Raw genomic sequence first — 14757 nt, forward strand, 5'->3', positions numbered from 1 at the left:
TTTGAAATGGGTCTTTCCCATTTGAACAATCACTAAGGGTTTTTGCTCCTCAGTCCCTCCCACACCTCACTCTCAAACACATCTATGCTATTGAACTTGGGCTAACATCCAAAAGCCGGGCCCCGCTATTCACAAATTCAGTAATTGGAGTCATTAGCGTTGACTCAGAAATCATTTTTTCTAAGTCTCTCTCGGAGAAGCTTTTAAGACCCTTTAAACTGGTTAATGGAAAGTTTAGAGACGAGAATGGAGCCTCGGCTTTCAGCTCCCCCTGCCCGTCTCCCTGGCTCTCCCCCCACACGCTCAAGGGCAGAGTGATGAGATAATCCCTTATTGGTTTTATTAAACTCCCATGCATTTCTGGCACACCCTTCCCAACAGAAGGGCTCACAGTCCACACTCTCCTGCTCCAGGAGTCCGGGTGCCCAGTCTCCATTCGCTCCCTCACGTCGGCAGGACAGGGAAAACGCTTTCGTGTAACATTACAGGGTGAACGGTGCAAAGGAGCCCTGGGCCAGGACTCAGGAGGCCTGGGTCCTCTCCCGGCCTGGTGACTCACAAAGCCTCGCAAACACGAGCATCACCCTGCCTCCGCAGGCCTCCGTGAGCACCGTGGTCTTTTCCACGGTGAAGTGGCCCCAGTCAGCCCTGCAGGGGAGGAGGGCGGACACCACCGCCCTTGGTCTGCAGCTGCGGAAAACTCTGCAGTGAGTCAGGCTACTCACTGCTCGAAGGTGACATGGCCACACAAAGGGACATGGCCAGAACCTGGGTCTTCACACGCTTTCCTCTTCTGTACCGTGCTGGGGTGAGCATTTAAGGTTCTTTGGGAAGGTGGGTGAGTAACTGGCCTCTTCTTGGGGACTCAAGTTTGGTATCTCTCTGAGAACCCACAGGCTCCATCTTTAGGGGCTGAAGTGAGAAGGTCTGGAAAAAAATCGAGCAGAAAAAAATTAAGCAGATACTTCAGGCACTTAGGCAAAAAACTCCTTAGTTCCACATCGGACAATCGTGAATCCGCTGGGGGTGGACAAAAGCGAACTGATTCGGTGTCTCCGGCTGCAGCTGTTCACAGAGCCACCTCAGGACTTCTGCCACCTCCCTGGACCTGCACTCCCTGTGGGCAATGTCATGACGTTCTCCTTTAAGTCGGTTCACTCCTCTTCCTACCTGTGAAACCCTTCATATCTGAGAAACCCTTTGTGTCTGTGAAACACGCTAGTCATATTTGTATGTTATATATTAAATATACAACTACTAAAATAAAAATATTAATTTGAATACCACCTAAAATCCTCTTGTGAACCACCAGGGGCACACAAATCAATCAGATGCTGGCAAAAAAAAAAAAAAAATGTAGTCTAAGCTTGGAGAAACTATGGGGAAGGAGGTCACTGATTTTCTCTAAGACAAAGGCTGAGTGAGGACCAGGGTCTCCGGACCCTTCAATACCGGTTTTCACAGGTCACTGAATGAATCTTTTTTGTGCACCAGCCAGAAATGCCTGTAATTGTATCCACTGCTGCTCTGTGAGGCTATCAACCGGAGGGGAAAGGTCAAAGTCATTTGACCTTTATTAGCCATGCACTTGGAATTGCTTGAGAACCTGGCTCCCACTGGAATTTCTGCCCTGGAAGGGGTTACTGACACCCATCTTATTGCCATCCACTGCCTCCCCAGCCTCCCCAGCCCGCACCAGTGACAGGTATTACAGTGACTGTGTCTCGTCTCACCTTAGCCAAAACCCAGTCTGACGACACTCCTTTCCAAAGGCCAGGAATATGGAGGGACAGCCCTGCTGGGGGCTCCAGGGCTGGCTCCAAGATGGCCACTTCTGCAGAGGAGGCCAAGGTTCCCTGTGCTCCAGGCATGTGGGAGGCATGAGGCTCCTGCCAGCAGGGGGTTCAGGCTGCAGAGGGAAGGGCTGGAGAAGGACTTCAGTCCTGTGCCGGCCAGGTCCCGGAGCCCAGGAGCTGCAAGGAGAGGTGAGAGGAACTAGTACTCACACTGTATTCTCGGGTTCCCACTTTGCAGCAAGGACTTCTTAAAGGACACGGTTCCCCCAGCACTGTTAACTCCCACCCATCTGAGTGACTGGTGGGTGAGCAGGGCGCTCAGGGCCCTAGAAGGGTAGGGTAATTCAGGGTGCTGAGGCAGCCTTGGGACACTGTCCCTCCTGGAAAATCACCAGAGCAGCTCCCATTTATTTAATACCTACCGTATGCCAGGCTGTGTTAAGCCCTTTATAGTCACCACACTTAATCCTTACAACCACCGAAGGAGTAAAGCACTACTAGTACCCACGTACTCCAAGGTGAAAAAAGTGAGGCTCGAAGACATGGAGTCCAAGTTCAGTGACAGCACAGGGTTAAAACAGGTTTGTCTGACTCGAAAAGCTGTGCTGTTACCCATCACTGGGGCAGGAAACGACAAGGACACCAAGAGCTATTGCCATGCCTTCTCTGTCACAGGTATGGAGCTCAGGGGAGGGACCCTGCTGGCTTTGACCTGTGTCCGTACCTGCCGCCTCCATGGAAGAGAAGAGGGTCCGCAGCCTCTCCTGGGCGGGCTCGTTCCCCAGGGCCGCTGACTGCTGGTAACATCTCACAGCCTCTCCCAGATTCCTCTGCACACCAAGGCCCCTCTCGTGGCAGATTCCCAAGTGGTACCTGCTCTGTGAGTCCTAAAGGAGAACAGACACACAGACATGCACACATGCAGAACTGAAGGGCCGAATGCCAAGGCAGGAGGAAGGTGGAGCAGTCAGGTGTGCTGGCGCTTTGTCAAGCAGGGTCAGGGCCCAGCTCCAGCCCTCCCTGTACCCTGGATCTCATCTATGACAAGCCAGAGGCCCCAAGCCTGCCCAACGCAATGGACCCCTCCACCCAGGGAGGGTCTAGCCAGAGCAATGTCCAAGCTTCTCTCTGTGAGGCTGGTACTAAAAGTATGCAGAAGTGAAGGCTGCAGGCAGCACTCAGCCCAGCTATGGGAAACCCGAGAGTCAGGCTCCTACGTTATCCTGGAAGAGTCAGGAGCAAGGGTGGAAGCTGGGCTTCCCAAAGGCCTTCCTGAATTCCTGCCAAGAGGGCTGCACGGTATACCTTACAGAGAAAGTATTTCTCCTCATTTGAAAGGTTAAAAGGCTGACCCCTCTGCTCAAGGCTCAAAATCCTCTCTACACACTGAGAACCATCTCCTCCTCGGAGAGGCAGAATCTGATTGGGTTGGAGGCCAGGCCTGCACAGCCAGACTGCCTGGCTTCCAGCCTGGGCTCCACCACTTACCAGCTGTGTAACTCACGCATGTTAGCCTACGCCTCTGCCTCAGTTTCCTCATCTGTCAAGTCTGCATAATAATGGCACCTACCATATTATGCTGCTGTGAGGATTAAATGTGTTAATATATAAAATGTACTTAGATTAGTGTTACTATTTTCATACCTTGAGTTGCCTACATCATTTCTCTCTCCCTCTCTAGTAGAATTCTTTCATTATATTCAATCTTTCAATTTAAAAAACAAAACACTTGGTTGATTCCCAAACCTGGTCCAATTTCTCTTGTACCTTCTACAGTTAACTTTCTGAAAGGAGGTTCTGTAGCAGGCAGACCTAAGTCTACGCAATGAACATGGTGGGCTCAAGGCTACAGGCTGGCTGAGAACACAGCACTTGATAGTTACAAGGCCAAAACGCCCACCCTACAGCTGCTCAGCACAACCTGGGAAGATAGACTCCCTAGTGGAATGGATGGATGTGAGGCCTGTGCCCCAATGCAGAGTCACCTGACATCCCTTGTGCGTCTTGCCTCCTAGCATGCTGGAGGGCCGGAGCAGGCTGGGTGCCCCCGCGTGTCCGGCATGGGGATACGAGGCCCACTCGGCCCCGGGAGTGCTCTGCGGCTCTTTTAAGGAAAGACAGGCACAGAGGACAGTACTGGTTGGTGACACCAGTCCCGTTTGATGGCTACAGGTACTCTGGGCAACACAGAGTGAAAAGGGGCAAGTATTCTGGTGCTCAAGAGATCACTGAAGCGATCAGCGTTTGGCCAGAAAACAGAGAAGTGGCAGTCCCTATGCAGGGCAGTCCTGAACATGCACGCTGCTTGTGTTCATTCGGGGCTCCTGGGCCTTCAGGACGCAACTCAAAAAAACACGCAGCTCAGATACACTCGAGAAACGCAGCAAACCACAGACGCCTTCTCAGTGATTCACTGTGACTGAAAGTTCTGAGATTTCCTGCATTAAAGATACCTGTTTAACTCAGTATTTCCCCAAGCCAACTGACCCTTCTCCCCCTCAAATTACTTATAAATGTCCCATGCAATGAACGCTGTGTGGAATAAAGTCTGGGGCATTCTGCCTAATGACAATGGTCCCAGTTCACAGACAACCAGCCACCCCCCCCACCCCCGTAACTGCCTGGACTGTTCACTTCATGTGTCTTCTGAACCCCCTGCACTATAATACGTGTAATGATGCACCTTTTGTGTGTACAACTGACCAAGTGCTTTCACACCTTTTATCTTAGTCATGTTCTGATCTTCACAACAACCCCATGAAGTGGTGGACAGGCAAGCATTATGATCCATCCCAAGTTTAGGGACACGGGAACAGCTCTGGATCAACAAGCACTGGCCCAGCAGTGTGCTGGTTAATGTTTAACACCTGGCTCTCCAGGGGGAAAAGCCCTGCTCTGCAGCCTTTAGCAATTTCTATAATGCAAATACTCCTACCATGGCTGGTTTAACACCACCCATATCTCTCTCAGGCAGGTTCGAGCCAGCTCCAGGACACCACTGGACCTGCACAAAGATCACCCTGGAAGTCGGCAAGAGCTAAGGCTTAAAGCCAACCCAATATTCCTATCCAAAAAACTCAGTGCCAGTTCCAAAGTCCCTTCCTTTACTGGAGTCAATCCCCAATGTGCCTGGATACCAGAGGCCTCATACCCCATTGTTGGCTGCAAGCCAAAGATATTTCACAGCTCTCTGCTCATCCAGGTATGGCTCCTTGGTGAAAAGCACCCCGAGGAAAGCCTGGGCCTGTGGTTAGGAGGAAGGAAAAACATATTTTGGTCACTGCCAGGCCCGACATGCCCCAGGTGCCCAGGAGAGACGCCCCATCCCTGCCCATGACATGTACCTCTCTCAAGCCTGAGTCTGCAGCCTGCTTCAACATGGACACTGCCCTCCGCTGCTCAGGGTCCCATGAGGAGGCTGGGCCTTGTAGCAGGCACCTGGCGTAGCGGTACTGAGCCAGGCTGTGGTCCTGGCTGGCAGCCAGCTGGTAGCAAAGGACTGCCTGGGGCAAAGGGAGAAACACCATCAGCTGGTGACTCTGGAAGCCAGCTTTTTCTCTGAGTGAAATTTCAAAACATTATTTAATTAAACAACACATAACTGTTATAGATTAGTCAGAAAGTGCAGATAAGCCAAAAAAACTTAAATACAGATAAAATGAGAAATAGAAACACACAATGCTAAGAAATCCTGCCTCCTAAAGGTGATTCTGTTAACATTTTAGTGTGCAGCCTTACATTTCTTCAAATATACCTATTCACATATGTACACATACACATTATATGTACCTACACACACATAAATATGTACGTGTGTGTAGGGTAGAGAGAGGAGTGCACTCGCTGTTTTGTGACCCATTTCTTCACAGAGCAGCACACCATGAAAGTCCTTCTCTGCCGATGTAGATCTAGCACATTATTTTTAAGGCCCAGGTAGATGTTATCAACCAATCTCTACTGAGGAAACACAGGTTGCTTCCCTTTGCTATCGTATAAAACTTCAAGAAATGCACTCTTGTCTATAACATCTGCACTCATCCTTTTTTTAGAATCAATGAACCCACTCACCAAAGCGACATTCTAGGCCAGGGGTGTCAAATTCATTTTCACCGGGGGCCACATCAGCCTCATGGTTGCCTTCAAAGGGCCAAATATGATTTCAGCTCCTTAACAGTTAAGGAGTAGTGACATTTATACACTCCTAAAGTGATTTCGGCTCTTTGAAGGCAACCTCGAGGCTGACGTGGCCCCGGGGAGAATGAGTCTGACGCCCCTGCTCTAGGCCCTGAGAATGCAGCTGCAATGAAGACAAGGGCATTGGTCTGCCTGAGCTTAGGGTTCAAATTCCTAGAAATTAAGAGCCTTAAAATAAAAAGATTTTATTTATTCATTTTTTTAGAGGGAGGGGAAGCGGGGAGAAACATTGAGGCTGGCTGCCTCTCACTGCCCCCAACTGGGGAACTGGCTTGTGACCCAGGCATGTGCCCTGACCAGGAATCAAACGTGAGACCTTTTGGTTCACAGGCCAGTGCTCGACCCACTGAGCCACACCAGGCAAGGCATTAAGAGCGTTTTGAAAATGTTTCCCTCACAGCTGGGAGAGAGAGAGGGGCTGTCCCCAAGCCCTGCCCCTTGCTCATTCTGGAGGTCACTCCGGGCCTTGCAGCACAGGGGATGGGCCTGGGGCAGGAGAGGAGGTGCGGTACCTTGCTGAGGTCCCTGGCAGTGCCTCTGCCGTACTCGTGACACAAGCCCTCATTGTACTGTGCTTTGCTGTAGCCTCGCGCTGCTGCTTTCTGGAAGTAGGAAAAGGCCGCCGTGTAGTCCCCGTTCCTCATGTTCTCTGTCCCTGTAGGGAAGTGCAGGGTGTAGACACTCACCGCTCCCTCTGCGAACCTCCCCACACCCTCAGCCAGGTGCCCACAGGCTTCTTCCTTTCTTTTTCTTTACTGGACAATTTGCATATATTTCCATCCTCCTAACATCTCACTGGTTAGCCATACACATCAGTGGGTTCTGCCCTCATCTATACCATCCTCCTCTTGGTTGCAACGTCCTGATTTCCCTCTGAGAACAGCCCTTTCCCCAGCGCTGTCAATCAACACGCCTCCTCTCTTCCCAACCAACGAGACCCTCCCCTGCGGAATCTGACTCTTGATTTCCTTTCCACAGGAGAAAACACAGCTTTTGCAGGCTAATTCTGAGGACAGCACTATCAGTTACTGCACCCTGGCTCCCCGGGGCTTCCCTGACTCCTGTCCTTTCTGAGGTTTGGCAGGTCAACAGATCTCGGTAGGTTCCTTCCATATTTAAGTTAGCCAGAGTGGATTTAGGCCAGCGGTGTCAAACTCATTTTCACTGGGGGCCACATCAGGCTTGTGGTTGCCTTGAAAGGGCCAAATACAATTTTAGGATTGTACAAATGTAACTACTCCTTAACTAGGGGCAAGGAGCTTGGCGCTGCCGCCGGGTAGAAACAAGGTGTTGGGCGGGATAAAAGAAGGTGGAGGGCCAGATTCAGCCTGCAGGCTCTGTGTTTGCCACCTGTGACTTAGGCTGCTCATAACCAACATAACCTGGCCCAGCTGACAACTGTTAATGGTGTTTTACGGACACACTGTGAGAGACAACACAAGATAGCAAAGGCCTGAACTCAGGTGTGTCCAGCTCCAAAGCCCATGTTCTCTGACCTTCCAAAAAAAAAGGAAAATAGGAGAGGGGCCAGGCGCAGCCAACTCTCGACTCCAAGCCTTTGCCAAGTGGCTTTTCCTGCCTGGGACGTCTTTTCTGCCTCCATCAGGCCTTCACGTCCCGGCTCTGCCCTGGAACCTGCAGACCACACTCAGGCTTTAAACACTTTTTTTTGGCATTTACTTAATATACAAGTTTTTTTCTACAAACTAAACTGTTTCAAGAGTGCAAGCCCGGTCTCCTCAATTAGACTCTAAAATCCTGGAAGCAGAAGCAGAGAAAGAGTGTAGAAATGACTTTACACAGGGTGAAAGCTCTATACAAATGCAAAATATGATTACGGCTTATGCTCCCTTTGTGTTCTGTCACAGTGCTCAGCACTTGCTGAATAAATGAATATGTGAGTGAAGGAATGGGCAAGAAAATTCTCAGAAGAGACTATCTCCCCATCTAAATCACAAAAAGCTAATAAGGTAGAAGCCAGGTTGCATTCAGCCAGCACTGAATTAAAGTCGCCTCCCTGCTGTCTGAAAACTCTCTGGCCAGATTCACAGAGCCCTCTTGTCCTTGAGGAGAAGACTCAAGAGGGCAAAAGACCCCGCGCCACCCCGACTGCCCACACTGGCTCCGTCGGCACGCCCTGATCCATCCTCTTGTCTCGGTCTCCTCTGCCTCTACCCTAGACCAGGCCACTGCCACTACATTTGCTTAGTCATCAGTAACAACTCAACCCAGTCTCCTGCTTCCCCTCGGGCATCCCTGCAATCCACGTTTGTCCTCAAACAGCCAGAGAGATTGTTAAAAAAGTAAATCAGACCATGTGACTGCCCTTCCTCCTGCTCCAGCATAGAACCGTCTAATGGCTTCCTGCCTCACTTCAAGCATCCACACTGCACCGTGGCTCAGACAGGCTCCCTTGATCTGGCCTCTGCTGCTCCTCTGACTCCACTCGCCCAGTGATCTCCAAGCTCCAGATAAGACAGGCTTTTTATTGTTAAACAAGTCTTAGCTGAAGGATCGTCTCACCAGTGATGACTTCCAAATCAAAAGTTGTTCCTGTTTAATTTTCTCCATAACATGTACCACCACCATCTGAAATTCTCTTTATTTGTTTGGCAATTTACTGTTTTTCTCTCCCTTAACTCACACGTTAGTTCCACGAGTAAAGACTTTGTCTTGTGAAACACCATATCCCCAGCACCTAAACGGCTGAGCAAGAGGTGAATGCTCAATAAATTTGTTCTGAATAAATCCCAGCCTCTCGCCCACCTGCTCACTAGACTCCAATAGATGCTGCTAGGACTCTGAGTCTCCACATTAGAACGCCTGAAACTTAACTGGGACAAATAGTGGAGGGGCATCTGGAGTCTCCAGATGTGGGCACGAAGTTCCTGTTCATGCACTTGAGGGCCTGTCACAAACCTTAGGAGCCCGTTCTTGTCTATGTGTGGCAGAGAATGCAAGGTAGTCTCCAAGATTTTCTCCCCCTTACATAGTAACAGAATTTTCACGTAGACACATGGTCATTCAGCTAAAGACTACATTTCCCAGTCTCCTCTGCAACTAGGGGCAGGCCATAAGCCTACATTCTAGATGGTGATTTGTGCAATTTCTAGGTCATGTCCTTAAAGGGAAGGAGTGGCCCTTTAGCTTTCCCACCTTCCCCCTTCCAGCTGCCTAGAATAAGGATATGAGGGCAGGAGCTAAAAGAGCCAATAGGACCTCAAGATGGGAGCCAGCTTTACGACTGGCAGAAAGGTTTGAGTGAGGGTGGGTCCCCAACACCACTGTGCCACAGTGCCAGATCTGTCCACGTACCTGGGAGAAAATAACTCTCTCTGGTTTGAACCACTCTCTATCTGACTCTCTCTGACCTTCTCCATACCCATTCTGCCCACCCATCTGCCTGCCCTGAGGCCAGGCCCACCCAGTTACCCAGGAAATTGAAAGCGATGGAAACGCTGAGCTGGAAGAGCTGCTGAAGAGCAGTCACAGCCTCCTCCAAGGAAAAGGTTTTTGACTGATCTTGTTCCTGGGGAAGAAATATAAAGGCTCATCATGAGGCAGTTCACTGGAATTGCTACCTGCCCAGGACAATGTTATAAAGGTCCAGGTGGCCAAATCTGGACAATACCTGCTTTTCCCCAGTGGGCTGAGTCTGGGCTGGTTTGGCCTTGAAGTTGAAGTTACTGTTGGCATGCAGGAAGCCGAGAGCACTGGCATCTACTGGGGAAATGGCCAATACCCAGCCAGGGCAGAGAAGAAAGTGTTATTTCTCCTTCTCTCCCACTTTCCCAGTCTCCCAGCCCCATCCAGCACCATGGCAAGCAACCAGGATAATTCTGAACTAGCCCAGGAAGTGTGGGGCCTCACCGGAATGACGAGCCCCTTACCTGACACGTACAGAAAGAAATGTTCGCTCCCCTTGCCTTCTGCTGGTTCTATGAGGTGGGGACATACCTTCCTCAGAGGGATCCTGAAGACCCGCTGTTCTCAAGGAGCCATGTGAGGAGAGGCTCTCGGGCTGAGTGGAGGGTTCTTCCCGGCTCAGCCTGGGTTCCCTGAGGCCAGGGTGCCTGGGAGCTGGGCCGTTGGTGGGGAGAATGTGCCTCCGCAGCGCTGCAAAGAGCCAATGACAGCAGTCGCACCAGAAGGGGATCAGTGCAGCCTGCTCAGGCTCGACTAAGTCCTCGCTGACATTTTGGGGACCACAGGGAGAATTTGGAAACTCCTGTGACAGCTCTTCCACAACCCTCCTCTTCCGTTTCCTTGGCTGGCTTCCCTCCGCAGCGGTTCAGAGGGGCCCGCATGCACGCTGATCGCCTGCCCTAAGCGTTAGTCGCTCTTTTGCATGAATTCTTCCAATGGCAGAGAGGCATCTACTTTTATTTACTTGCTGTTGTAGCTCCAGCACCTAACACTTTGTTTGATGGTAATATTGACAATGATTACATCATAACAACAAGGACAAGAACTTAAACTATTACTTACAGAGCACTTTCTACGAGCCAGGCACATATATCCTTGACATATATTAATTCATTTAGTCTTCCCAAGAAACCTATGGGGTGGGGTTGATTATCACCCCATTTTACAGTTGAAGAAACTGAGGCATAGGGAAGTTTAAAGTGACTTGTCCAGGGACACAAGACTAGTCTATAGCAGCTCTGGGGCTTGAACCCCAATAGTCTGACTCCACAGCCTTAACCAATGGGCTCATTGTCTCTGTACCATGGCACAGAGTAGCTACTCAAGATTCATTTACTAATGAATGAACAGAGAATGACCTAACTGGCTGGGGGGTAGGCAGGAAGCCACACCCAGGATCTAAAGCATCCTGAACCCTGGTGGGGCTCCCTCCATGGAAGGTGATGGGAGGACATGGGAGGGCACTGAAGGGTGGGTGCGGCCCACACCCTGGGTGGATGGCACTTCCTCACATTCCCCTTCCTCTGGCTGTAGATAGGAAAGGTAAGGAGCTGCTGCTGATGGTTCTTTTCCTGAGGTGTGTCCAGAGATGCTTCCTGGCCCAGAGAAACGCCCAGCCCAGCCCTCCTGTCCCCAGGACTGAGAACTCACAGGAGCATGGATGCCAGAAGGGAGATGAGAGGAAACAGTCCAGGGGACTGCGCCAAGAGCTGCGCTCTGCTCGCTGAGGTCCTGTTGGCAGGGATGCCTGGAAGTGGATCTGCCTCGCCAGCTGCAGGGCCAGCACCGCCAGAGTGCCCTGGGAAAGACAGCATGTCAGGGACACAGCTCTCCACCAGCCAGCTCACACAGGCTCAGCCTGCAGCTCAAACATCGCTTCGAGAAGCCATCCTGACTCCTGGTTGGGCCAGCTCCTCCACTCCACGCCCTCACACTCTGGAACCCTGGTCATACTGGTATTTAAGTAATCACTGCTACAATTATTCCACTAAGGTCTGACTCTCCTGTTAGTCTTAAAGCACAACGAGGGCAGGAACCCTGTCTGTTTTTCCACACCAATGTATCCCCGGCACCTAGTAGAGTGCTGAGATAGGTACACTAAATAAGTGCACGAGGGACTTACTGAATAAACGTCTAAGCAGGCAAAAAAATAATAATGTGGTAAGTTGGGGCTTTGCTACAAATGTAGCCTCAGGTCAGAGTTCCCCACCAGCCTCACTCTCTTTCTCTAATCTAGTACAACTCCTCCCTTCCCCCCACCCTGACCAAGCCACCCCACCACACCCATGTTCACACGTACAGGCTTACTGAAGGTGTCTCTTCTTTAACAGGTCTGCAGAACACCTAAGCTAGCTCCTAGCCCAGTGACTGCTTGGTTTTCCCTGTCCCTTCCTATTGCAACAGGCACTGGGTACAATGACAAGACACAGTTTTAGCCCTTGTGAAGTTTTATATCTTCACCGAGGGAGGATGACAAGCCAAAGTACACAGAGAAATAAATACAATAATGACAAGTCATGCTCAATGCCAAAAAGGAAACAAATCAAGGGTTACATAGAGTGTGAGAGGGAGGCTTGGCAAGATAGGGAATCAGGGAAACCCTGTCTATGGGGGTGAAGTGTGAGCTGAGGTCAGAAGGAAGAGACGGTGCTGGCATCGTGGCATTGTCAATAACAGGGACATGTACCCAGGACACTGGGAACAGGCTCTTTCACATGGGCAGTAGTGACAGAGGGGAGGGATGGCATCAGGGCCCCTGAGATCCAGGTCCAGTTTCCGAAAGGACTCACTGTGGGATCGCCCTAGGGTCTGGATCTTTGACAAAATGGGGAAATGCTCTCCTCTCTAAGGTGTATTATGCCTCTAGCCCAGAGCTCCCCAGACAGAAGTGACCCTATCATGGAGACACCCCAGGCTCAGATCTGCTGATGGCACCCTTTTATAGATGAGACAACTGAGGCTCGGAGAGGTCAAGCCATGTGCCCAAATACATAGCACAGAAGTGATAGGGATGAGATGTGATGGACATGAGAATGATGTATGTGCCAACTTCATTCAGAATACCTTATAAGCACAACCTGGAAGGCAGAGATTCTATTCTATTAGATTGAGCAACTGACTTACATATAGATCTAATTCAGAAAGTATTTACTAAGCAGCTATTATGGGGCCAGGATCTGTACCAGGTGCTTTTACAAGCCATACTAGGTGCAGCAACCAAGCAATAGAGTGTGATGGGTAAGAGTATGAGCTTCCAAGTAAAATCTGGCTCCTCAATTTAAAAGTTGTGTGACCTTAGACATGTTACCTAAAGTTTCAGAGCCTAAGTTCCACACCTGTAAAATGGAGATATTTCTTTTGAAGGATTTTGGTAGGGATTAAAGAAGATAATGTACATATAATACTTTACACTAATAAATAAAATATTAGCTATTTAGCATTATTTATCGTAAGCTCCATGAAGGCAAAAATCTTATCTACCTCGTTCTTTGCTATTTCCCTAGTGCCCAGCAAAAATGCCTGGTTCAGAGATGTGTTAAATAAATGCTTACTGAATAAAAGGAGGAATAAAATACATGGAAGGCAGGGGATGAGGAGTGGCTCTATCTCCCTGAATATGCTCCAATGCCACAGGTTACTCAAAATCTGAGTGCAGGCACAGTGATGCCCTGGCTCATGTTTTTAGGCTCTACTTCCATGCAGGGTCAATCTCATCCACACTGAAGGTCAAGGACAGGACTGAGTAAGCCTTACCCATGATATGGCATCCCACAAAGTGTTCGGGGAGACACGACCAGATATCCACTGGAAGGCATCCTTCCATCCATGAGACCTTGGGCCCCTGCTTGTCCCGGGACCTGGACCGTGGGGGCCTGACCTAGATGATATAATACAGGCCATTTAGTTCTGTGCCAGATAGGGGAGTAGAGGGGGTACAGAGAGGAAACAGATGACAGATGGCAGTATCTTACCTGTCAAAGCTTGGCACAGAGACCAGCAGGGTTGAGGAGGTAGCCTGAGACCCATCTGGGCTGGTGGACTTGGGGGTCACCCCCCGGAGGTCAGGTCCTAACAGACGGGGAAGAGCTGTGCAGAGCAACAAAAATCAGTCACCTCAACATAAATAAGACTGAGGCAATGGCAGTACCATCAATCTTCCTTCTGACACTTGACAGAGCCCCACCCCAGGGACCCCGGAATCTCTGGCATCTATTTGACTGTGCAGAGTTTCTTAACACGTGGGAATCTTTTGTTTAGTACAGGTTCTAGGGTGCCAACCTAGAACCAATAAACCAGGATAACTCCGGGTGGAGCATCTATATTTTGAAAAAAGCTCCCCAGGCGATTCTGACCCCTCCTAGGACTAACAACCACTGTTCTAAGATGAATAACCAGGCGTTTATATACAAACTCTTGTTCAATATTTGGAGCGCTTTGTCTCAAAGTCCCGCCTCTTTCCACTATCACTGCCTACTCTATCAGCCCTACTACTCTTTCATTGACTCCACCCACCAGGTCCAGTCATTTGGCGCCCCCGCCCCCCGCAATAGCCCCACCCATCTTCCTTGGCGCTAAGCTACCTTCTTCCCATTAGTGTGCCCACACCTCAAATTCCAATGGCCCGCCTTCCGAGGTATAGCCCCGCCCACATAGGGCCCTCCTTTTCCTCAGCTCTAACCCCGCCCACTAAAACTTCGGCTCGGTCCTCCCGCCCGGCCCCTCCTCCAAATCTGAGTCTCCGCTGCCTCAAGACGCGCGGTTCCAACGGCCCTCACTTCGGCTTAGGAGTCCCGTGAGGCGCCACATGTCTTCGCCGACACCATAGAGGCTCGCAGCGGTAACAGCGAGGCCAAACCACGGGACAGCGGCTACAGCGGCCGCTGTGGCGCCCTTCGGGTGGCCAAACCCCAAAGAAGCTCTCAGCCAGCCAATTAGAGAGGAGTTCAGCCGGAAGACCGGCTCAGCAAAAGGAAGTGGGGGTGCAGGCTTGTTTGGGGCTAGTGGGAGGTGAACTGCGGCAAGGGCGTAAGCAAATAGAGGGGACAGCGTACGGAGGCGGGATGGTCGCAGGTGGCGAAGCGGAACCGCCTGAGAGGCGGGGCTAGAGGGGCCTCGGTGGCGCAAGAGGACCTAGCAGACACAGTGGAGACGCGAAAGGGAGACCAGTCTTCCCCAGGTCCCGATGCTGGAGGAGGCGAGACCCATTGGGCAGAGGAGAGAAGCCTTAGGGTTCCACGAAGGAATCCCGTAGGCCAGCTTCTGCTTGGAGAGGTGGGCCTGGGCTGCCTGGGTAGGCAGTGAAGGACTGTGCAGGCAGGGTACTGACTCTCGGATTCCAGCT

At 50.7% G+C, this 14757-nt stretch overlaps 1 protein-coding gene across 2 annotated transcripts; it reads right to left on the bottom strand.

The window, feature by feature from the left end:
* Positions 1-318: 318 nt before the first annotated feature.
* DELE1 (DAP3 binding cell death enhancer 1) lies at positions 319-14346 on the bottom strand. Of its 2 annotated transcripts, none has more exons than XM_045819616.1 (13): positions 14192-14346; positions 13388-13502; positions 13170-13293; positions 11067-11214; positions 9948-10106; positions 9622-9710; positions 9423-9519; positions 6503-6645; positions 5141-5299; positions 4948-5040; positions 2521-2683; positions 1734-1973; positions 319-927 (listed from the first exon to the last, which is right to left on the bottom strand). In XM_045819616.1, the coding sequence occupies exons 1-12, from the start codon at positions 14220-14222 to the stop codon at positions 1735-1737; spliced, it is 1560 nt and encodes a 519-aa protein (XP_045675572.1). In that variant the 5' UTR covers positions 14223-14346; the 3' UTR covers positions 319-927; position 1734. The 2 variants fall into 2 exon arrangements, with proteins under 2 accessions (XP_045675572.1, XP_045675564.1); XM_045819608.1 differs by having other exon boundaries at positions 9622-9713.
* Positions 14347-14757: the final 411 nt, after the last annotated feature.

Source organism: Phyllostomus hastatus, unplaced genomic scaffold, assembly GCF_019186645.2.
Source record: "Phyllostomus hastatus isolate PE091 unplaced genomic scaffold, TTU_PhHast_1.1 phas_contig_150, whole genome shotgun sequence".
NCBI classification, from domain to species: domain Eukaryota; kingdom Metazoa; phylum Chordata; class Mammalia; order Chiroptera; family Phyllostomidae; genus Phyllostomus; species Phyllostomus hastatus.